Raw genomic sequence first — 25,198 nt, 5'->3', positions numbered from 1 at the left:
CCCTGTAATCATAAGGACTAAAGGTAAAGGGACCCCTGACCATTAGGTCCAGTCATGGACGACTCTGGGGTTGCGTCGCTCATCTCGCTTTACTGGCCGAGGGAGCCGGCGTACAGTTTCCGGGTCATGTGGCCAGCATGACTAAGCCACTTCTGGCGAACCAGAGCAGCGCACGGAAATGCCATTTACCTTTCCGCCGGAGTGTTACCTATTTATCTACTTGCACTTTGACGTGCTTTTGAACTGCTAGGTTGGCAGGAGCTGGGACCAAGCAACAGGAGCTCACCCTGTTGCGGGGATTCGAACCGCCAACCTTCTGATTGGCAAGTCCTAGGCTCTGTGGTTTAACCCACAGCGCCACCTGTGTCCCAATCATTATTCTTATTTATTAAATTTGTGTATCTCTCTTCATCAGTAGATCTCAGGGCAGTTCACAACAGAATCACAGAGTCGGAAGAGACCCAGAGGGTCATCTAGCCCAACCCCCCCTGCACTGCAGGAACCACAGCTAAAGAATTCCTGACGGGTGTCCAGTTTGTGGGGGGATGGGGCTGGAGGCTAATATTTATATTTTGCTAGGCTTGGGGGGTGGGGAAACCACAGTATTTCCGGCACGCGCATGTCAGCACTCAAAGCTTTCTGCCTCTCAAGGGCAGCTTAAATCGGTTAGAGCGCGGTGCTGATAATGCCGAGGTTTGCAGGTTCAATCCCCGCACGGGATAGCTGCGTATTCCTGCATTGCAGCGGGTTGGACTGGTCCGACTGGATGACCCTCAGGATCCCTTCCAAGTCACTCTCCCATCCCTTGGAAACCCTGCCGGGTTCGCCCGCGCGGATCCCAGGGAAACGAAGCCACTGCCAGAGCGCAAGGAGATGACGGCGGCCGCGTCCTATTACTAATATAGACCGAGCAAAGCGGGAAAGAGGAAGGGAGGGAGGCAAGGAAGAGCCGTGACTACATCTCCCGGCGTGCCTTGCGGTCGCCTTTTCCTGCGGGGCGGGGGGGGGGAGGGGGACGGCGGCTGAGAAGGAAGGCGGGCGAAAAAGGAGGCTGGCGAGGGACGGGCGAGAGCGAGAGCGGCTCGGTGTGGGTGGGAGGCGGGGGGAAGCGAAGTCTCTGTGGCGAGAGCGAGGCGAGGAGAAGGAGGAGGAATCCCACAATACCAGGCGGGCTGGCTGGAGAGCTTGCGGAGCTCCCGCTGTCTCTTTAATGCAAGAGGAAGCGATGCGGAGGGGTGGAAAATGGCAGAGCTGCAGATGTTACTAGAGGAGGAAATCCCTTCTGGCAAGCGGGCTTTGCTCGAGAGCTACCAGAACCTCACCAGGGTCGCCGACTACTGCGAGAACAACTACATCCAGGTAGGTAGGAGGGAAGGCAGCGCCGGCGGGGAGACCTCGCTTGCCTTTCCTGGGGGGGCGGCGGAGGGGGAAGCCAGTCGCCTCCCTTCGCCTTCACGGCAGGGGGAAGGGGGGGGGGAGGACCTCCCCTAGACACACACACACACGCGCGCGCGCGCGCGCTCTCTTGCACACACACACAAACACGCACACACACAGGAAGTGGGCAAGGGCTGTTGTGAAGGCGAAAGAGGCACCCAGCTCAGACACTGGGCAAGCCTCTCCGGGCACATTGTAGCGCCCAGCCCAGGCTGCGAGACATGGTGTCGCCCTCTTCTCCCCTCCACCCCGACCCTCCCCCAGTCCAATCCCTCGGCGTTTCCCTTTAAACTTTTGAACCAAACGAGGGCTTCCTCTCTTCCACCCACCCAGCTCCACCTCGGGGCTGTGTTTCCCTTGAAACGCCTGGGGTGGGGTAGGGGGGTGTTTAATGGACGGTGGCTATTCCGTCTGCTCCGATCTGAGGGTGTGTCTGTAAGGGTATCTTCTTCTACAGCCCTCCCTGTGTTTCTGTGAACGTCTGGAGGCAGAAGTGGCTGGCTGGGTGGGGGAGAAATGGTTCATGGGTTTAGCAAGAGCCCTGCCTGTTTACCTTCAGACTGCTTCCCCTCATCTCTCTCTCTCTCTCTCTCTCTCTCTCTCTCTGCCTCTCTCCATTAGTTTCCCTTTGGGGTTCTGATCATATCTCAATTTGTATGTGTTTGTGTGCGGTTTAAAAGCCATTGAGAAAACTGGAAGTAGAAAGAGAGAGTATATTACATCAGACTGTGAGGGTTATGCCTCCCCCCCCCCTCCACTTCAAATATGTCGAAATGAATGCAGCGAAATGACTTTTGAAGTGAGACTTCTTTGGCTTGTTTACTGTAGTAATGTGAAATCCTGAATTTGTGAAAGAAGGGAAGCGGGGTGGGGGTGGGGAAAAAACCACCCCTGTCTCATGCTTGTGTATGCATGCGCACGCCGCACACACTTATAAATTACTTCATGTAATTTAATAATGCAAGCGAATTCTCTGTGGACACTGTTTATTTAATATTTGGTGTGTAATTCATACCAAGTCCAAATGAATTGTGTTCCTGGCATGGTGCTAGATTGCTGAAACGATAAATTTCTGAGAGAAGGGAGCTGCAGGTATGCAGCCAGGAAAAGTAAAGCATTATTTTTTTAAAAGGATACGCTGGTTCTCCTCAAAATGGGCTGACCTGTTTATTTCATATAATTAATACATTCTGGAGTGAAATATTTAGGCTCCATGAAAGAGAACCTGTGTCTAAGGCCTCCATCTGCACTACTTTAAACCACTTTAAACAGGTATGGTTTCTCCCAGACAATTTTGGGAACTGTTAGGAGGACCCTTAGTCCCCTCCCAGAACTGCAGTTTCCAATGTTCCCTAGGGAAATGGATTGACTATTAAACTACGCTGAGAAATGTAACACTGTGAGGGGAATGGGGGTCTCCTAACAATTCTCAGCACCCTTAACAAAATACAGGTATCATGATTCTTTGCAGGAAGCCATGCCTGTTTAAAGTGGCTTGGTACTGCTTTTAAATACATAGTTCTGATGGGGCCTTTACGTTACTGAGGAAAAGAATCTTATTTGTTACTCCTTTTTCCAGTCTATCTACTAGCCTTGTGTATGTGTGCGTGCTTCAAATGCATTTCTACCCGTCTAAATGATCTTTGTAACTTCTAAAGGGCTTAAACAGCACAATCCTTTGTGTGTGTCTACTTGGGAGTGCGCCCCACTAAGTTGAATGGCAGTCCTACGCTAGATGCTCATAGGTTTGCAGCCACTGTCCCCACTGATTATTTTCACACATTTCTGTGGGGATAATATTTAGGAAAAGGCTACAGCAACTTCACTATTTTTAAAAAATCTAGATAAAAGTACTGTGGAACCTGTTGCATGCTGCATATGTTTGCCTGGCTATAATCTAGGCTTCACGCTGCTTCGTCCCAAGGACCTTTCCTTAGGCTTGCCTCCAGCATTAACTACCCTTCCTAGCTTCTGCATGCAAAGTTATGTGGTGATAAGTATATTCAGTGGTACCTCTGGATGCGAATGGGATCTGTTCCGGAGCCCCGTTCGCATCCAGAAGCGAACGCAACCCACGTCCACGTGTCTGCGCATGCATGGGTCGCGATTCGTCGCTTCTGCGCATGTGCGTGACATCATTTTGACTGTGCGCATGCGCGAGCGGCGAAACCCGGAAGTAACGCGCTTAGTTACTTCCTGGTTGCTGCAGCGCGCAACCTGAAAATACTTAACCCGAAGCTACTTCAACCTGAGGTATGACTGTACAGTAGATTTCTCTCCCTCTCATACCCATTTTTTTTTTATTATTATGGCATGCACTGAATTTGGGAGTGGTTTGGTATCGCTGTCTGAATGTTCTCCATGTTGCCTTTACTTGGAATATTTCTCTGCATCCAAGTAACATTTTTCATTGAAAAGTTAAGGCCCAAATTAGTTGTGACTATGGCAGAGCTATGTGCTTAAACACTTACCTCCCCCATTCGCACAGAATGAAGGGTGTTGGGGATTCATGTTTGAGCAGCAAATGGAGTACGTGGATGAGTGCAGAACCTGTGCCTGCCTGCCTCATCACAGTTTGTCCTCCTGTGGTGTTTTTCTCCTCAGCTGAACTCTAGTAGCAATGTGTGCTTGGCTAGAAGAAAAGTGTCTGTAGAGACAGGCTGTGGGGTAGGGTGGGAGGAGGAATCTGCTTTGAATGGATTTAGAAACACAATTGGCAGTTCTGACCCCATCAAGCTTTGGACCACCTCTTTGCAACAAGTAACCACTTATGCCCAAGCTGCTTGTGCATTGTCAGTTTTCTAAAAAGCCTAAGTATATATAAAATTATATACAGAAGCATGTATATAATATGTGTGTTTTTATGCAGTTGCATATGACAATGTACTTTAGGAAGCCTGGAGTGCATAAAATATTAAATGCATGATATTTTAAAGCACAAAATAAAAAAAACCCCACTCTTCTTACTGATCAAGGAGTGGGATGAGAGTTGGAAAAGAAACAGTGTGCAGATAAGCTCAATATTAAGATTTTTGAAAAATTTCTTTTCTACCTGTGGGAAATAAGCAGGAAGTCATTCTGTAATCGTGCACTGTTTTTATGAAAAAGGAATCCACCTTTCTAGATTTTTGGGTCAGATCTATGCTTAAACACATCAATCTGCTGTCATCAGTAGTTGAAAAAAAAATCAAATGTGAGTTTATTAATTAAATGCTCTTTCTCCCTTAATGTGACCAAACTTTCTGCTTCCCCCACATCACCACCTGGTGTCAAGTGAGGATAGGCAGCAAAGTATTTTCTGCTTCCCACTGAGTCTTCAATATTTTGTTCTTTAGATACAGGAAAAACATGGACTAGCCGTGTTTTAGAGGCTGTACACTATGTGATATATTCTAAAAGGAAGTTCTGACTCTCGAGTGGCTTCAGATGTTACTCATCAGGGCTGCCAGCTTGGTGTTTGTGTTCGCCCACCCCCAAAAATAAAAAAATCAGCTTGTGGCACTTCTTGGTAACATCTAAAGGGGAACTTCTGTAGGAAGCTCTGCATCTGACATACTACAAGGATCAAGTGACTGAGCCTATAGTGGGAATGTCCCGGATCACTTCTGCTGTGACTTCACTGGGTTCTAAGTAAAATCCTATTTCTTGGCCTCTTCTACCCCCTTCCCAAACCCTCCACCCCCGGTAATATGGGGATAATATTAACCTACCTTCCATGTCTGTTGTAAAGACGTGGAAGGCTTATGAAAAGTGCTATTAGTATTGATAGAAGTGGGGGAATGCATTTTGAATATAATTCCTGTTGTTCTGTCCTGTGCAGTTGTGGTAGGAGGGGCTATAGCCTTAGTCAATTTATTTATATACCGCATTTCCCACAAATATATTATTTATTTGGATATCTAATTGGCTCTAGTGCATATCGTGCCAAGGTCTTGGCAATGCACCAACGCTAATTGGGCCCTTCACTCATGATTCAAGTTGCGCTCAAAGCAGTTTGCATAAAAAGGGAAAACAAAACTTAGAGTAGGTCACCTTGCCTCAGATAGTTAAGCATTCGTTCCAAGCAAGAAAGGTGCTAGACTCTCTGTTCAAGCTATACAGTGACATACAGATGCATGGCTTGTGTGCCATTCTACAGCTAGCAGGCTTTTTGCAATGATGCTCTGAATCTTCTATAACTAAGCATGACTCTCCTGAGGAAGAGTGCACAATGCATTGGCACTCTTGGGATAGCTATTGCTTTGCACCATTTGTCGCCCTCCCCCCTTTTCTGTTGCTTCTATAAATCCTCGGGAGACCACAATTCTTGCATTAGGTTTCATAACTTCTAACGAATCCATCAACTAAAAGCTTGGGGAGCACTTATTTCATGCTGCTGATGTGCCTGCCATATGACCTTAGCATGGATCCCTCTCAGGATTGCTTGGAATTTGCTGCACATTTTTTCCACTTTAGTTTAACTTGGGTCTAATTTAGGATGTGTGGGAATCCTAGAGGGGTACGGCTGTGCCAGCAATAGGCCTTGAGGGCAAACCATCCTTACAAATGTACCCACATTTGTAATATTATATGAACCTTCATAGTGGTTTCCCCCATAATTCCCCATAAAAGCTCTCTTCCTCTTCGTTTACCAAGCAAGATGTAGCCTGAATATGATTTGGCATGTTGTTCCTGTTTAGACCACACTGGCGTTTACACATGAAGTGCTTGAGGAGAACAGGTTTTACGTCTTGGCACTGCCAGCAGCTAAAAGTTTGACCTGCCTTTCCACAACCGTAGGAGTTAAGCAGTTTCCTTGCCCCCTCCCCCTTCCACCTCCTGCTTCAGAGTTTTCTTGCTCCACCCAAAGAAAGCTGCTGATACAAATGCTTGAAAAAGGCGAGGTTGCTTTTGGTTTTACTCATGGGAAATATGACACATACTGTGGTGTTGTAACTGCAGCACATGTTTTGACCTGTTGGTTGGTGTTTGTGTATGTGTGTCATTCTTGTTGTGGCAAACCTGTCCAGCACTGTGCTTTTTTCAAATACAGTAGCTTGTAAATACGTTTACCCCAGTGTGGATAAGTCCCCCCCCCCCCAAATTATAACTAGCATTCGCTCATATAAGCTCACATAACCTGCTTTTAAAACAGAACTGAATGTCAACAGCTGGGGGTGAATGAGGGGTGAAAAGGTATTTCCCCTTGCTAAGGTGTAGAAGGAAGAACTCGTGGGTTGTTGTTTTTTAGGTTAATACCTAATTTTTCTGCTTTTATGTGGATTTAGCCCAATTCAGTATAAAGTGATAAACAAGTTGATAATACTGATTTGATTTTTAGTGTAAGACAGAGTTATACCAGCAGTTGTACAAAGCCATCTGCTCTGCAGTTGGACTAGTGTAGAGATTACTTTTCTAAGGGATTGAATTTGCTAGTAGTGTCAATGTCTATGGTCCTGCTGCCCCAGGATTAGAGAATGTAACACACAGGGCAATGTAGGGCTATGTGTGTGTGTGTGCGCGCCTGTGTGCATACAAGCTGGGGGCTGGGAAAGAAATCTCTGCAGTTGGTGTTTGCATCGGATTCAAACTGAGTTTCCAGTGCTTGTTGAATTGCACGTTCTTGTCCCAACTTCCTTCCCTGTGGAAAGCAAGTCGTAGCAGCTCAAGATGCATGACTAAAAAAAAAGGAGGCATGAGGGAGATGCATAGTTAAAGAATACAGTGGTGCCTCGGGTTACATATGCTTCAGGTTACATACGCTTCAGGTTACAGACTCCGCTAACCCAGAAATAGTGCTTCAGGTTAAGCACTTTGCTTCAGGATGAGAACAGAAATCGGGCTCCGGCAGCGCGGCAGCAGCAGGAGGCCCCATTAGCTTAAGTGGTGGTTCAGGTTAAGAACAGTTTCAGGTTAAGAACAGACCTCCAGAACGAATTAAGTACTTAACCCGAGGTACCACTGTAGATGTGTTTGCTTAATTTTTTTGAAAAATGCTTGGCTCCCACTTCACTTTAAAAAACCACACCCAGTATACCTACAAGAACGAAAGCAACAACCATAACATGTGCTTTATTGGTTAGACTGTTTGGGTTTGTATCGGGGAGGTCCACAGTTGAATCCTTGCACGTCAGTGGAGTTCACTGGGCGATCCTAGTTCTACTTCTTGGCTTAATCTACCAAAAGAATTTCCACGTATGAAAGCTTAAAGCAGGGATGAGGTGCCTGTGGGCCTCCAGCAGCCTTAGCAAGCATGACCAGCGGTCAGGGATGTTCGGAGTTGTAGCCTCAACAACATCTGGAGAGCTGTAATTTCCTTTCCCTGCCTTGGAGCTCTCAAAATCACGCCACGCCTTAATAGAAAGAAAGCGCGGAGTGCATCCTATAGAAAGGGACTGGCTTGTCTTCTGTCGCCACCTCCATACTGCTGAGCGGATATGGAACAGGTTTTGTCTCTCACCTGTCTCTTGATCAGAGCACATGCAGATCTTCTGGCGACGCCTAACCTTGAAAGAGCCATTTGACATCTTGCTTTTCTGTGTGTGTGCTTGGACAAGTGTGGCTTAAACCAGGCTGCCAGTTCTCATTGTGAAAGTCTAAATTTAATCACTGTAAAAGACAAAGGGCTACTCCGTCCAAATCTTCTGGATTTGAATCCTATTTCTGTCTTCCTCCGACTGCCGAAGCTGTAGCTGCCAATATTGTATTGTACTGGAAAGTAAGCTTCTGGCTACCATGTGCAGTGACGCAAGCAGCAGCAGCCAAACAGAATTCTAGATAGTAGCCTCCCCTAGCCCTCTGGGTCAGATAAGCCTTCTAGGTAATCAGCACTTTATCTGAGAGGAATGAAAAGGGGAGGATGGTGGAAGAGACTTGAAAGGAGCCAGTGAGGTTCAAAGCATGGAGGAAATTAAAAGTGTGTGTCAGCTGCTGGATGCAGAGAAGGCATGAGGAACTGAATATAAATAAAAGGAAGCTAATGCAAATACTGCGGGGATTTTAGGATTTGACTAATGGGGGGAAGATCGCACAGCTGAATTATTGCAAATCTGTCTTTAAAATTTCCAAATCTTGTTTTGTAGGCTTCACTGCTGTGAAAAAAGAGAGAGAGATAAAAACATGTCTAGATGAAATGGAGTGAGGTAATTTATTTTATAACCAGGCTGCTTTAGAATAGAGAACCTTAGCTGCTACTTCTGTGATGGACATAGATAGAGAGAAGTGGGTGTTTTGATCAGTTTTTCTACACTGCCCAGCCTGATATTCAGTCAGACCATTTGACCATCTTACTCAATATCATCCATGCTGTCTTGCAGTGGCTCTCCAGAGTTTCAGACAAGTAGATCTCCCAGCCCTACATGGAAATGCTGGGGAATGAATTTGTGACCTTCTTTATGCTCCTTTTTGCTTGTGAGAGATATATACACACACACACACACACACACACACACACACACACTGTTGTATGGATTATTACAATATTGGCCTGAATATAAGCATCACTTTCCCCCAGTGCAGCTTATATTCACGAACTTATGGTATGCAGCCAGGAGTGCGGGGCAGACAGCTGATTTTGTGGAGTGCTCTGGGTGGAAGCTGGACCCGTGTAAGTATGTGTAGCACTCAGTGGATTTTCTGTATAATAAGGTGGTGCTTGTGTGTCATTATGTAGCTGCAAAATAGTGTCCAGAAACTGAGCCGCTTGTGTGGACTTGTTCTAGGCTCAAGGTTGATGGTAGATGATATTCCATCTGTGAGCAGAAGTCCTTAGGGGAATTCCTGTCTCTTAAAATACAAGTCACAATTCATCATTTTGGTCCTCGATTTTTTAAGACATGGCTAAACAGCATAGCCATTTAATTATATTAATCAGATTGGTGGCGAATTACAATTCTATGAAGATGACTTGGTTTGCATAGCAGTTTTCAGTTGAGTATTGTCCCACCTGGCTGCAGGAGATTGGGTAATATGTTGGATCCTCCTGCAACAAGTCTCATTAAGAGCTAATTAATATAAGTATAAGTAAAGACTTAAGGAAGCATTTGCCATTTCTCCCTCTCTCTCTCTCATGCTGGGCAGATGCATTATTTGCTTCAGTGTTTGCAGTTTGCCTAAGGAAAATCTACTAATTAGATCAAATGTAAACTTAGGGTCATATTCAATTCTAGTTTCAGTCGGGTTAGAATAATGTGACACTTGTAAACAGATCAACCTCAGTACATGAATGACTGCTGTTATTGGTAATACTACTTTAAAACTTGTGAATCCCTGACTCGTATGGGATGTGTATGTTCATGAATGGGGTATAGGTTTATCCAGGCCACTGTATAAATAATGAACATTAGAATTTGGGGGATGGGGCAACAACTTCCAGCCTTTTTCTCACATTTTATGAGGGTGTACAGTACTATCCTCTTACGGTTGGCTCCATGCTTTTAAAAGAAGAATATTCTGTTTGCAGTGACTATGAATGAAGGTTTGAAAGGCAGGGTAAAAATGTTTTAAACAAATCAGGTGTGGGACGCGCCTGGTCTGGCTGTGCAAGTTCCTCACACGGAACTCACTTGCGCAGCAATTCTTTGCAGAACTCCCTGCCTGTGTACCATGGGTGGGGAGCTGAAGGCAAGCCTGCTGAACAGTAGTGCTTCAAAGCACAGCACAGGGCTCTTTGCAAGCCCTGCATGGTGCTTGAAAGTCATTGCTGTCCCCTTATGAAGTCATATGATTGAGAAAAAGGTGGTTCCACCTACCTGTCAAATTTGGCCTGCAGGGATAGGCGGATATAAAGAGGTAACCCACCAGGTCTAAAAGGCTTCCCATCAACTGCTGGTATAGGAGGAGTAGGTACCTAAGCTATTTGGGACCTGAACCATCATCAAGGCCTTTAAAAGTCATCATTCTAGGCACTTTGAACTGTGCCTAGAAGCAAATTTGTTATCCGTATAGCCCTTGCAGAACAGGTATTATGTAATCCCATAAGGGAGTGACTGCCAGCATCCTTGCTTCTACCTGTACTGTTGCTTTAAAAACATGGCTTGGGCTTGGGATCAGGCCAAGACCAAACTAGCCCAACACTCGGTGCTCTAAGGGAATCTGGTTATTGCCCATAGACTATCTTCTGCTGACGCATGATGTAAGAGATGTAGAGAATATGTAAGGGAATACTATGTTAGCGTAGAAGTCTTGGCTTTTTTGGTACGCATTCTTGTAGGTAACTCTCTTTACCAATTTCCCCCGACAGCATTAAAAACGCATCACTTTTGAATCCAACACATTAATTTCATGGGGGGGGGGGAGCCCTTTCGTAGGTCAGGTCTCCTTGGACTGTGTGCAGCAGTATGGAAGGGACTGTAGTGCACTAGTGAGCAAGAGACTTCAAAAGATACTAAAATTTTAATCTAAGCCTACATTCAGTAGATTTCCTTCCTAACAACAAATCAACGTTTGTGTTTAGTATGACTCGAGATCTTTCCTCCTTCGGTATCAATGACTGTTTTATCGCTAGTTTGAAAGAGAGCAGTTCATTAAGGGTACATCTGTGACAGTTCATTTTCAAATGAGCTGTCCGTGAAAAATGAGTGCAGTCGGCATCTCATCCCTTATCCTATCATAGATGATCCCTGGTTTGAAACACACACAAAAATTCCTTCCAGTAGCACCTTAGAGACCAACTAAGCTTGTTATTGGTATGAGCTTTCATATGCATGCACACTTCTTCTGGTTTTTTTGGCCAGGGGATGGGGGGCTGCATTGTTTCCCCTTCACCCAAAAAATGACTTGCCTTTTTCCTGTGATATTGGAGTTGTTTTTCCTTTAAGTTAGATCTAGTTCTCTCTGCATGGAGAAGGGTGTTCATTTTCTTATGGGTCCCCATTGCTGACTGGCAACCAAGGGAGGGGTGAAGGAAAGCCATGCCAAGCTGATTAGGTTTGGCTAAAGCATTAATCAGAGTCTAACTTTGAAGGCATCACTGGGCATCTGCACTGGCTATCTGTATTCTAGTGGCAGCAATGTGATAACCTTGTTGGACTCTTCCCTTGATCATAATCCACAATGGCTGGGGCTGATAGAAACTGTAGTCCAACAGCATTTGGAGGACTACAGGTTCCCTGTTCGTGTTCTGCATGCTTGACTCCTGTACCTACCATGGCGAGGAAGGGCTCCATAGTTGTGTTTGCATTCCAAACTTTAAAAACTCTCATGGCAGATGAACTCCCAAGGTCTGTTTATAGTTTAGTGGCAGTTAGAAAACTTGATGTGTTCTGAAGTTGGTGCAAGCTCTGCAAACAATCCTCTAGCTAATTCACAAAGTGATGCATCATCTTCCATTATTCCTAGGCACTTCCTCATGTTTTATGGTCTTAAATTATTCACATCCTTTAAATAAAATCTCCCAAAGTTTATTCCATCTAGAGTTTCAGCAGAGGTTAAAGAGTTGGTGATAAAAATGTGTGCGTAAGCGTGCCACAAAGGAGTGTGGGTTGTTGCAAATGAGTGAGGGTTGAAATGCAAAGGGAGCCCTGCCATGAGGCAAGGTGAGGTGGCCATCTTGAATGAGAGACTTGGGTGCTGTGAAGACTGGCAGGCTGGGGTCACCTGTGGGTCACAATCCATCAGGACATTATCCTATGCAAGCCCCATTTGAAAGGAATGGAAACACTGGAAAAACATAATGGTGCTCTTGCCCAAGTCCTGGAAACATATGGAAATCCTCTAATGTTGGGAACCTTTGAACTATAACTCCTAGCAGCCCTAACAAGTGTGGCCAAGGATGATGGGTAGTTCAGCAATATTTGGAGGGCCAAGTTTCCCCACACCTGCTATAAAGTATGGGCTATTTCTTCATCCAGCCCATTGTGTCTACTTTGACTGGCATTGGCTCTGCAAGGTATCAGGCAGTCTTTCCCACCACTCGCTACCTGACCTGGACATCCCACCAACTGAGCCTCAGACCTTCTCTGTGCTAGGCATGTGCTTTGCCACTAAGCTGTAGTCCCTTCCTTATAATCTCATTTCAAATAATGATAATAAAGGCTTATGTATTTAATCAAAGAATTATTTATCCAACTCTTCAACCCAACAAGGCTCCTGGAGCAGCTTACAGACCAGGGAAAAAAGAAGACCAGTCCCTGTACACTGTAGAATGTCATGACACAAAAGGAAAATGGGTTGAAGAGGAGGAGGGTGGAGGAAGAAGCAAACAAGGGGATGAGTTTTTAGTTATAAATTCTAATAATCAGCTTGGTTGGAGGGGTTCAAGGAGAGGAAAAGTTGTTGTTTTCTCAGCTGTGGGATGGTCCTGTATATCTTCCCTCCTCTGTGGCTGCCTGATATAATGGCTGTTGCCAGGCAACAGTTGATGGAGGGGGGGAGCAGAGCTGATGATGGTCTTGCATCCCTTCTTTCCCCTTCCTGTGTGACAGCCTAATGTAATGACTTGCATAAGGCAGCTTCCTGATGGTAGATGTTAATTGCTATGGGAGAAGTTCATTTGGCTTTTTTTATCACCCCCCATCAAAGTGTCTTGTTCCTCCCTTGTCTGGAGCATAAGATCCTGTCAAGAATTCTGGTACTGTTCCCATACTCAGGCTGTGTTGCTGCCTCCTGAAGAAGATGGCATTCCTTCTGATTCCTAGTGTGCTAAGAACCACTGTTCTGATGGCTTTCTTCTGGTAGGCCCTGGCAATAGAGGATTTTGTCTTGACAGCATGGAATGATGGGTTTAGAGTAAGGACTAAGATGTTTTCCTCATTTCCACTTAGTCTACTTCGTTTCAAAGTGGTGGCGGGCGATGTGGTGTCCTCCAGGTGATGTTGGACTACACCTGTCATCATCCTTGACAATCGGCCAAGGATAAGAATTAGGGCTGATGGGAACTGTAGTCGAGCGATATCAGGAGGGCACCATATTGGTTTGTCCCTGTTTTAAAGTAAGGACCATACAGAAGTATGAAATTATGATGGGAAGACTGAAGTGACTGGGTTTGACCTAGAGCAAATTTCAGTGGGATCTCGGTACTCGGACGGCTTGGCTCCCAAACAAATCAGCTCCCGAATGCTGCAAACCCGGAAGTGAGTGTTCTGGTTTGCGAATGTTTTTCGGAAGCCAAACGTCCGATTGAATGCAGAAAGCTCCTGCAGCCAATCAGAAGCCACACCTTGGTTTTCAAATGGTTTGGGGAGTCGAAAGGACTCCCAGAACGGATTAAGTTTGAGAACCAAGGTACCACTGATTTTGGTCCCACCCAAATCAGTGGGTTGAATGGGAACTTAGTCATGCTTAGGAAAGGACCCTTTGAACTCAATGAGGTTTAGTCATCATCATTATTTATTAAATTTGTTAGTTGCTTTATTTTACCCAAAGCAGTTTACAGCCAAACAAACAAACAAACAAACATCACAAGTCTAAATTATAATGCTGTCCTGTTTATGTTTATCTGAAAGAAAGTCCTCATTGAACACAGTGGGACTTCTGAGTAAATGTGGAGGATTGCACTATAAGTTTAGATCCAACCCAATTGGAGTTTAAGGTAGTCGTTACTCTTCACAATGGGACTTTCTGGGAAAGCACGTGTTCAGAAAGTGACAGTGCAAACTGATGCATTTTTACTTGGAACGAACTCCCATTGTATGTATTTATTTTCTGCACTACACTTATCCCACTCCCCCCCCCCCCAAGAGGTAGAGTATGTTGTACCCCTCTCCCTGTTTTATCATCACAATAACCCTGTGAAGAAGGTTAGTGTGAGAACAGGGCATGACCCAAAGTCATCAAGTGAGCTCACAAAGTGAGTGGGAATTTGAACCCTGCTCTCCCAAGATCTCAGCTCAGCACTCAAACCACTACACCACACTGGTTTAATTGAGCTTACTTCCAAGTAAGTGTGCCTCTGGGTGAAGCTGGAAGATACGAAATTTAAAGTTGAAGATCCTATGTGATGTTGCTAAGCCAAGGTGTGCTGGTTCCTGAAGGGCAAACAGGCATAGTAGTCGAAGTAGAAAGTGTCCTTATTTTTGCCAGTCATCTAGTGAGGCCTGCCAATGTTTCTGTGTAATCACTTGTACTATAATTAATTTCCAGATGAGTAAAGGGTAAGGTTGATGATTAAGTGTGAGTCATTGAGGTTGGGAAGGGAACCAAACTTTTGATTCCTACTCCTCTTCCAAATGCCTCATATTTGGAAATGAATGTACTATCATTCTTGTTTTGAGTGATCACGCTAGAAAAACAAGCTTTGTACTAAATCAGTCATGCTGTAGCCATCTTGGCCATTTTATATTGCCCGATTGAACCTTGTACATATTCTCACAGAAATTCTCCACTCTGACCTCCCACTTCGCTGAGGTAAAGAACTTTTTGACATTTGCCAGTTTACTAAGCATAGCTTGTTTGCCATGGTACTTGCAATGCGCTATTCAGTATACAGATAGGTGCTCCTTAAGGATTTAATTTTTCACGGAACAGGACCTTTTGGTGGTCAGGGAAGGGCGTTCATACTTTTTTCCAGGTTGAACAACAAACGGTAGGGCTTATGACTGTGTGAATGAATAATATGGAAATAAATGTTCACTGTTGCCTTAATGTAATTTCTCGGTGCTATTAACAGTTTTACGGAATTTCTTATCGTGAACTAGAGATGTGAATTTGTTACTATGCTGCACGTGTGCTCTCCCCCTCTTTAAAAAAAGGCTAACCCTGCAATAACTAAGAATCCCAATTGCACTGTTTCTTTTAAAAATATAAATAACGGCTAACCATAGTATATGTGTGGTGTGCCACCAGTGTTTACGAGGTACAAAAAAAGGGAACTATAAAACTCAGCCTCAAATGATCGACCAAAATGCAGTCCTCAAAAATGCCTGGGTCCTGAGATCATAATCCGAGGCCTTTCATTGTGTGCCACCACAAGGGAGGTCCGGAGGGTGGAAGTATGGGAATGGGTCTTTTCTGTAGTAGCCCCCTGTTTATAGAAATTTCTCCTCAGGGAGGCCTGCGTGGCACCAACCTTGCCATCATTTTGGATCCAGGCAAATACATTTGCAGTTCCCCAAGAATTTGTGAAGCACAAATGATATGATATTGTGCTGTTTTAATTTGTTTTTTTAATCTGTTTATGTGAGTTTATCGTGGATTTTTTTCTTTCTTGGTGATGAATTGATTCCAGACTTCTTTTAATGGGAGGCAATATATACATGTAATAAACACTACCTAATCACTGGTGGGTGTTAGGCTGCAATGCTCGTACGCTCTGCAGCCTGTTATTAGTAACTTCATCAGTGCAAGTGCATGCTAGAACACAAATTAAATCTTACAAAGTAACCTTTAAAAGTGTCGAAATATCCTCTCCTCCCCCTTGTAAGTCTTCCAGGACATCAGAACTTTTGAAGCTGGAATGCAGTTTAGCCTTTTCTGTTCAAAGAGGCACCTCCCCAGATAGGTTTCCAGCTGCTCCTCTGTTTTGTCTACAGAGCAAAGCAAGCATAAACAGTAGTAAAACTTATTTTCATTGGAAGTGCAACAAGAGAGGATGGGTTAGTCAGGAACACTCTCGCTGAGTATAGAAGCAGTAATATTGGCATCACACAACATGGGCAGATGTTGTGAGTGAGGGGGAGGACTGCAACTTTCAAGACAGTTATTTACAATAGAAAATGCACCCGCATGTTGCATGATGCTGTTTGCTGCTTGTTTCCTAAACTTGTATACAGTGGTACCTCGGGTTAAGAACTTAATTCGTTCTGGAGGTCCGTTCTTAACCTGAAACTGTTCTTAACCTGAAGCACCACTTTAGCTAATGGGGGCTCCCGCTGCTGCCGCACCACCAGAGCACAATTTCTGTTCTTATCCTGAAGCAAAGTTGTTAACCCCAAGTACTATTTCTGGGTTAGCGGAGTCTGTAACCTGAAGCGTCTGTAACCTGAAGCATCTGTAACCCAAGGTACCACTGTTCCGAGGTAGCCACAGGTGATAAAGATAGATCTGATAGCGCTTCCAGACTGAGCACCTGATCCTTTGTGCCAGGTGGCTCACCTGTAGCTCTGTTGAACTTCAACTCCCTACCAGGCCCCCATTCATTATGACAGGTGTTGGGGGTGATAGTGGATGATAGGGTTACAGCCTCTGCAACATCTGGAGGTCTCTCCTGCTCTAGGGAGAATGCAGGTATCACCCAGGACTGGTTGAAGCACCCCCCAGCACATCTCTGCCTCCTGAGGATTGAGTTTCAATTTATTGCCCTCATCTAGTCCATTACTGTTCCTTAATACCTGACTGGCCCTTGGCTGGAACTACAGTGGTACCTCGGGTTAAGTACTTAATTCGTTCCGGAGGTTTGTACTTAACCTGAAACTGTACTTAACCTGAAGCACCACTTTAGCTAATGGGGCCTCCTGCTGCTGCCGTGCCGGCGGAGTACAATTTCTGTTCTCATCCTGAAGCAAAGTTCTTAACCTGAAGCACTATTTCTGGGTTAGTGGAGTCTGTAACCTGAAGCATATGTAACCTGAAGCGTATGTAACCCGAGGTACCACTGTAGTAGCATATCCCTCTCACCTGAGAGCTGTCAGTCCAGTCTTGTCAAATGCAATCATTTGGAAAAGGCAAGTTGGTGTTATCTGCTGGTTTAAGGACCCAGCTGATATGCCTGTAAACTTCTTGGTCCTATGACTGCCTTGGGGATACCCCCCATCCCAGTCTAGTTTGGGAAGGTCCTATAGTAGTTGTGCTGGCTGTCCAGGAGGGCAGGACTCCTTGCTGGGGCTCTGATGGATAGCTCAGTTGGTTGAGCATGCGACTCTTAATCTCAGGGTCATGTGTTTGAGCCCCATGTTGGGCAAAAAATTCCTGCATTGCAGAGGGTTGGACTAGTTGAGCCTTGTCCCTTCCAGTTCTACAATTCTATGATTAAGTGTCAACCTGGTGCCTGGCTTTCTCTGCCCCTATTAGTTAAATGCAATACCATTTTTAAAAACACACACGCAGGAGTCAAATGGAAAATCTAAACCTCTTCTGCTCCTTTTGCCTTGTATATTGGCACAAATGCAAAACTAAACGGAAGACTAAATAGGATTCTCTGGGAATCCTGCCCCCTCCTGCCCCCCCCCCCGTACCCTTGGAGAGCAGTTGCTGTTTACAGCTGTCGGTATGAAAGCAACTGTTTTGCCTACTTTTAGAAATCTATGCCTCTTGAGCAAATCGACACTTTCCAGGATAAAACAAATTGTGTGTTTAACACTCACGGCAGGAAAAACACAGGCACCTGTCCATTGGGACTCCTGATTAACTTTTGCATTCTGCTGGGGGTGAGGATGTTGTGTAGGCTCGCTCGCTCGCTCGTAGGTCAGGCTCCATGCATCCACATTTTGCTTTTGGGTCTGTAAGTCCCACCTTCCTTTGCAGGCTGAGGGTTATGCAGAGCCTGGAGCAAACAGAAGACCATTTGTTGAACTTCAGTGATGGGGGCGAGCAAGTGGGGTGTGATGTACATTTTAAGGAAGCAGTGCAGCAGCAATGCTAATTGAGAACAAAATCCTGTGTCTCACGGGGGCCATTAAGCGACGGCAAAAGGCTACAGCCGAGTTGCGTCTTTGGGAGTGGTGTGGTGATGTGAAAGGGAAACCTCCATAGACACTTAATGGAACGGGAAAGATTGTAGGGAGAAGGTTACAGAGACTGGGCACGGCCGCATGGAACTGGGTGGAATGACGGCGTGAATGCCATGGGCCAAGCAGTTAAAATGACAAATTTCTGATGGCAAAAAGTGATGGGGAGGAAGGATAAGATCGGAGACAATGAAGGACGTACCTGCAATTCCACCTAGACCTCATAACTGCATTCCTGTTTTTCTGCTTTATTTGTGATTGAGTGCCAAAACAGTTCTAAAAGTGCTGGACAGAGATTTAACCCCTTGTCCCTATCCATGGCATTGTCTCATTGACTATTACAGATTCACATCTTCACCCACACATTGCTGGGGGGTTTTTAAATAAAAAAATAATACCCAGCTTCTGGTGATGGATTTATAGGAACTTGTTTTGCTACCATGGATTATTGTTACTGTTGTAATTTGGTGGGGTTTTTTAAATAAAAAAATTAATGTTATTTTAACTTTGGATTTGAGTGCACCTTTTTCTGCTGTTTTCTTGTATATTGCCCTGGTGGAATTTTCTTTAAAAGGGGAAGAGTGGTATATAAATGGTTTTAATAAATGGGGGGGGGGGGGGACGGACCATCTCTGCCCCCACAGGCTTTCACTCTTAGTAAACAGGAATGAACAGGCAGGAGGAAAGATTAGATTCCAAACACGCAGGGACCAATTCTTAAAAACTGATCCGATAGTGACCAGTTGCAACGGCCACAAAGGAAACACATTTTGGAGAGTAGTAGCCAAATGGCATTTGGACTCAGAAGAGGTTTCTGCTCTCTGTCCTCTTCCTCATAAATTCATTTTAGAAAGGCAGGAGAAAGACTGATACCCCCAATTCTGGTGTTAGAAAACTTTAGTGGTTTCAAAATATGTTAGCTGTCTTACCAGTGCTTATCACAATGCAGGGTGCTGGTTTTGAGCCAGAATGCCCAAAAAGTTCAGGGACTGGTATAAGGACTTCCTTCTGCCATATGATGTGAACATACCCAATGGCTAGGATGTTCTGTGCTCTCTCTCTCTCTCTCTCTCTCTCTCTCTCTGTGTGTGTGTGTGTGTGTGTGTTGGCTTTAGAGGTGAGGTGGTGGCTGCTACCTCACCAGAGACAGACATTTTTCTATTCTGAAACACTCTCCCTTGTAAAACCTGCCAGTCACCAACATTTAGTATTTAGGCACCAGGTTAATTTCCCCACTTCTTCCCCCTGCCCAAGCATTTCCAGTTTTAACTGTAGGTTTGTGGTTGCCAGATTAATGTGGTCCTTTCTGGGGATCTTTGTGGTCAGATCACAGGATAAAAGTCTGACTTAAGTGGGAGGCAGGCATGGATAGCCATGCATAGCCCTGGAAAACCTAGAGATATTTTGCAAAAATGAAGAGAAGAAATAAAGCAGCTGAAAGAACTAAAATAGGAGGGAGGATGAAGGAAATGAATTATTAAATATTCTTGTATCTTATTAAATTATTACAAGAATTGAACCATATAGCCAATAATGACACATAGGCAGTAAATCTAATGGAAAGGCAAGTGCACCATCTTCATGACAAGGGAATAATTTTTGGGAACAGTAAGGTTCAAATTTAATAAATTACTGCTACAGACCAACCCTACTACTTCATTGATAGAAACAAAGTAGAGGCAGAATGTTATTTAGGGGGACACCATTTATTTCTGCCAAGTGGTTGTTTGTGACTGGAAATTTGTGCTTATGTACTGGGTTGGGACTTAATCTGAAGTTTTCCTGCCTCTCCACTGAACTGAGAGCTTTTAATTTTAATTTAGATGCACCTATTGTACACAAAAGTGACCATGATGATCAATGGGGAGCAGAACGTGTTCTTTTTTCTTCTTACCACACCATGTAAGGCTGGCTGGAATTCTGGAATTTAAAGATAGCTGCCCTCAGTGCTTTAGGCTCATCTTAGAGAAACTAAGTTGTTCTTTTGGTCTATCGAACACTGTTCTGGTTTAGATGAACATGCCATTCGGTGATGATGATCGAATGAGCGTCGGTCTTGTTCTGACACTTATGCCATCAAAGGCCCTGTTCTGATAGAAGCTGATAAATTAATGATGACCTGCCATGTGCTTAGTGTCACTGCGAGGCTCTGTAATCTCTTAACAGTGGCTCAGCTGTGCCAGCAGGCTACGGAAGTGCATGGCAGCCTTAAGGACAACTTACTCAGCATGTCTACTCTGCCCACCCCCAACCTCTGTTCTGTAGCTGTCTCTTCTTATTGAGCTCTGTGTAATGCTGTGGTCTTTGCAACTGTCATTAAATGGAATATATCACAGGTAAAGGAACCTTGCGGGGGCCAGAAGTGACCTTCCAGACCAGACTTCTCTACCTGGCTCTTCCCCCCAACTCAGGCTACACCTGCTCTGTGTCATGTTAAGCTCGCCTCTTTCTTGCCTGATGAAGTATGTGTTTGTAGAAAACACTGACTTTTGCACGGCTGGAGTGTAGACTCCTGTACAAAGGCAGGAGCCACATCTATTGCTCTGCTCATTTTTGCTTCTGGTCCCCTTCACTTTTTGCTCTTCATCACTGGCCCCCCAAAAGGTTGCACACTAAGGGAAGTCGGCCCTCAAGCTGAAAAGGGTACCCACCCCCAGGGTAGAGAGAATGCTTACTTAAATTGGGCCAAGTGCTTGTAGACTCCCTCCAGAATACTATTACATGTAATGGATTGAGTGGCTGAGGCAACCCAGTCAGATGGGCAGGGTACAAGTAATAAATTGTTGTTGTTGTTGTTGTTGTTGTTACTATTATTTGCGGGCATATGCACATGTGAAGGAAGCTGCTCTCAAGACACTGCAGTTGTGGTAATTGGAGTGTGGGTAGTGTTAACTAGTTACAAAATCAAAAGGCTTTGCCTTTAGCACAGAGAACATAAAATATTTATTATTGTGTAATTAAAATTACAGAAACGGGAGACTCAAGAGCAGAATATAAACCACTCACAGAATATTGCTTTCAGTAGGTTTAGAAATTGGTGCATTAACAGATATGGGCCATATTTCCCCATTTTTTGATACTTACAATATCCTTAGCTACTCCTTTTTGAACATCTTGTTTAATGGGAGTTTTATGACCCAGGGTTTTGAAAAGTGAACTTTATTTTCTAGTCTTTAATTTAGCCAAGCATGTGTTCTCTAAATAATATATATTGTTACTCAGGTCAGCTCTGCTAGGCTTAAATTTTTGTATGCCTTCCATTATCAGCCAAGATTAACATGCGTAAAGATGGCGGAACACAGCTAAGCTCATGCTGTTCCCAGTTTTTGTGACGGCCATTTGGGTACTGTTTCGGGGAAGGGAGTGTGTTGCACTGTGGTTAACTAGAAGTTGAATATTCTTAAATCAAGTTTTTATTAATCCTGTGTCATCAGGGTTCGAAATTAGCAGGGTGCCAGGTGCATTTTGCGCCCAAAGATTCTCCATTTTCAAGCACCTCAAAAAGTCTGGGTGCCATTTTTTGTGCCTGGGTAACCCTCAAGGATTACTGAAATGTATGTGCTTTGAAGCCTCAAAGTACCGGTAAATGTTAAGGATAGACAATATTTTAAGGAGTTTAACAATAAAGAGTAGAATGTTTTGAATACTGAAGTATGGTGCCAATATTTTTATTGTAAACACTAAACATGCATTAACAATTTCTGCCTAAAATATGATATTAACAATGTGCCACTTATGTGAATTGGATATTAATTCATACTTATCAATATAATAAATAAAAAGTGTTGTCGACCCCCGTCCTGTGGCGACTAGACATTCTGTTTCGGCACCCACAACCCAGGTCCCAGAAGTCATTTGGCTCCTAGCTCTTCTACCCCAGTTTCTAACACTGTGTGTCGTTTCTGCAACTCCACAAACAAGTCCCAGAACTTATGAGAATCTTAATACTTTTATAGATGCAAAGTGTCATATAAACAATACATAAATAATAGCAATTGCTATGGAATACTCCATAGTCCATTTTTTCACACAAAATTAGGGCTTTTTCATACTAACATGATAAAGACTACATTTAGTAGAAATAGACCCTTACTGGTTATTCCATAGTAATTGGCATGGTTATTTTTTATTTGTATGGCACATTGCAATTTAATAGACATTTTATACGTTCTGTTTGTATTTTGTGTGTTTTGTTACATTTCTCTGCGATTCTGCTGGTAAACCGGATTGACACTCTAGATAAACTCTGATCCTGGAGACAATCTTGTGTTATGGATGGCGGCCTGCAAGCAAAGTAAACATTAAGCTGTTTTAATTTCAAGCCCCATTAGTAACAGACAAGAATGGTAACAGGAAAAAAAATAATCAATAATATCTAGACAGTCTATAGGGAAACCATTTTGTAAATAGTCTCTGAGAAATCGCAGATGGAGAATTAAAAGTAGATGCATACATAATTAGCAGTGTATAATCCAACCTTGAGTCTCCCAATTACTACAGGCTTATTATAAACATACCTGTTCCTGCTCAAAAGGCTTCTTTTAATAACTCTAGCTCTTCTTCCCAGACCTAATTGTAAACATGCTAAGTCTGTGTCTCGCTTTCCAGTCCACTGAGACTACTCTTGATGGCTTGTGTGTCGTCTGACGCTAGATAGTCGTGCTGAACAAATCTGCCTATAAACTGGCTGAACACAGAAGCAAGTAATTGCTTGGTAATTTGGCAATGATGGTGAATGACCATGTTGACATATTCCTGTAATAAGTGTCCTTGGTGTGCATCAGATAGCCCAACTTACCTTAGTTTGAACCCCGTTGTGTATATATGTGTGTGTGTGTGTGTGTGTATATATATATATATATATATATATATATATATATATATATATATCCAATTGGATAAACCACTTTCAAATGACTGAAATGTTTACCACTAGATGTGAAAATTATTCTTGTAGATCACTGCCTGCAAGAATAATCTTCACATATAGTGGTAAACATTTCTGTCATTTGGAGGTGGTTTTAAAAGCCTGAAGTGATTGCTCTGCTTTATCCAATTGGAAAAATATACTTGTATTTCTTTCTAGAGTCAGTCCTTGTTTTCACAGTCCTCACTTTCATTTTCTAACATGGGTTCTCCAATTTTTTTAGTACAGTTTCTGGTATTCAGTAAGGAAATTCATGCAGTTCTTCATTCTGAAAGAAGTAGCAATATTAAAATGCTACGGATCCCCACTGCTGTGTAACCATGGTTTGTTTTTTCCCTTAACCACAGTTAGGCTTAAGGTTAAGCATTGGTTTCAAACTAGGATTGGAAACCATGATGTAAAGTGAGTGATGCTGAGGAATTTAACCCTGTTCAGTTCTGATGTGAACTGATCTGCGGGTGGCTAGCTTTGCTAAACTTGTTTACTGCATGTGTTCTGGGATGTCAACAACATTTAAGGCACCATACTATGGTTTCTACCTAAACATGCTCTAGTATTATGACACCAGTAGGCCTTATTTTATTTGGGAATAATTTCGTATTGGGAATAGTAATTCCTCAAAGTCAGGACTTTCCAAACTTTTCATGTTGGTGACACACTTTTTTAGATATGCATCATTTCGCAACACAGTAATTCAGTTTTGCTAGCAAACAGGAAGTTAAATTAACTCCTTTTCATCCCTGAGAGGAGCACAGGGAGCGTTTGCAAAACCCACCTACACACTGTAGCTGCCACGCTGATGTGTCGCGACACACAGTTTGGAAGGCTCTTCTATAAGCAGTGCTCTTATATGGTGACAGTATTTATCAGGATGGAGTACTGGCTAGGCCCACACCAACCTATTAGCAGCCATTTTGTGCTAGCACCCACAACACTTCACATCAAGAGCACCAGAACCTTATTTTTTTTACCAGAAAAAGCATTGCCTTTTCATGTCTTTGAAATCCATACAGTATTACTCCCACACCCCACACCCCCACTAAATGTATGCTGCTGGGCCTTTGTGTAACTGAGTGTTTTTTTAATGGCTAATAGCTTTCCTTCCATCCATACCAGTATGATCCTTTGTAAGACATAAAGGGGAGTATGTATATTTTGTTGCCCCAATCTTAAGGGCCCACTACATTAACAAAGCCGTCTCTCAACTCAGTTACACTTTCAAAATCCCCTGCCATTTTCTTTGCTCTGAATTTCCATGGACACAGAAATGGCACAGGTTGCCCCTGCCAAACTTAATTCTTTGAATAACTCTGTGACTAAGATGGTCGTTTTTCTTCACTCCCCCCCCCCCGACTTTGTTTATCTTTTTGATATATTTGTACGTTTTTGCCTTGGTTACTGAAAATCTCTCTATATATCTTTGGAATATAAAAGCTTACGCTTCAGACTTCCATCATTGCTTTCACTGGAGACTGCATGTGCATTGATATTTTTTCTTGCTTGCTAGATTTTTATTAGTCGGTTCTACCAGTGGTTAGTTGGGGGCGGGGGGGAAGAAGGGATATGTTGCATTTTAGATTGAGTCCTAACATTTTAGTCAGTACGTTTTGGGGCAAAAAAAAGCTGTATGTAACCTAACCTTGTAGCCTCCCAGAGCCTTGGGCAATTTATGGCTTCTTATAGTCTGTTGCAGAAGTAACTCCCCGCCCCCTGCAACCATGATATATTAAGAAGGGTACATTAAAATTCACATAAAGGTGCTTCTTGGCTTGTTTAGTAGACCTGGAATATAGCCAAGCAACTGTGATATTTCACCACCCACATGCAGTTCTGTTCCTGGGCAGGCTTTCCTGGACTGACTTGTGTTTTGAACATTTTTGAAATCTGCGCTGATGATGGGCTTAACAGGGCTTTGAGCAAGGTACCCCCTGGAGGTCCCCCTTGCTGCCTAGCCATTTCCCCTCCTGTAACACTCTGCCCACCCCATTTCATCTGTTACTGTTCTGCCTTCTGCTCCCCAATGGGCACCCCATTGTAGCTGCTCCACTCTCTCCCCACATAGGCTTGCCAAGCATTGGGAAGAGGTCTTCTTCCCCCCCCCCCTTTAAAAAAAAACAACCTTTCCATAAGTTGGCTAGGCTTTATTTCAAGGCCTCTGGGCAATGGATTTCTGCCCTGGAGCCCAAACCAAACCGTCCATCTGGGCTCAATTTCCTTGGCTTCTCATTTGATGACGGTTCCATAACCATGCTGC

The 25,198-nt window shown here is 43.9% G+C and overlaps 1 protein-coding gene across 12 annotated transcripts in view; it reads left to right on the top strand.

The window, feature by feature from the left end:
• The first annotated feature begins 1,005 nt into the window (after positions 1 to 1,005).
• Positions 1,006 to 25,198, top strand: part of ABI1 (abl interactor 1) — a 95,586-nt gene continuing 71,393 nt past the window's right edge. For 9 of the 12 annotated variants that reach the window (XM_083406598.1, XM_083406599.1, XM_083406595.1 and 6 more), the window contains exon 1: positions 1,012 to 1,359. In XM_083406598.1, coding sequence (XP_083262724.1) covers positions 1,243 to 1,359 — 117 coding nt within the window. In that variant the 5' untranslated portion in view covers positions 1,012 to 1,242. Of the gene's footprint in view, positions 1,360 to 25,198 lie in introns of all 12 variants that reach the window. The other 3 variants (XM_083406594.1, XM_083406592.1, XM_083406601.1) reach the window with 1 other exon arrangement.

This window comes from Podarcis tiliguerta (assembly GCF_965153285.1).
Source record: "Podarcis tiliguerta genome assembly, chromosome: 12".
Classification (NCBI taxonomy): Eukaryota; Metazoa; Chordata; class Lepidosauria; order Squamata; family Lacertidae; genus Podarcis; species Podarcis tiliguerta.
Note: the sequence above shows the minus strand (reverse complement) of the source record. Positions and strands in the feature narration are given on the sequence as shown.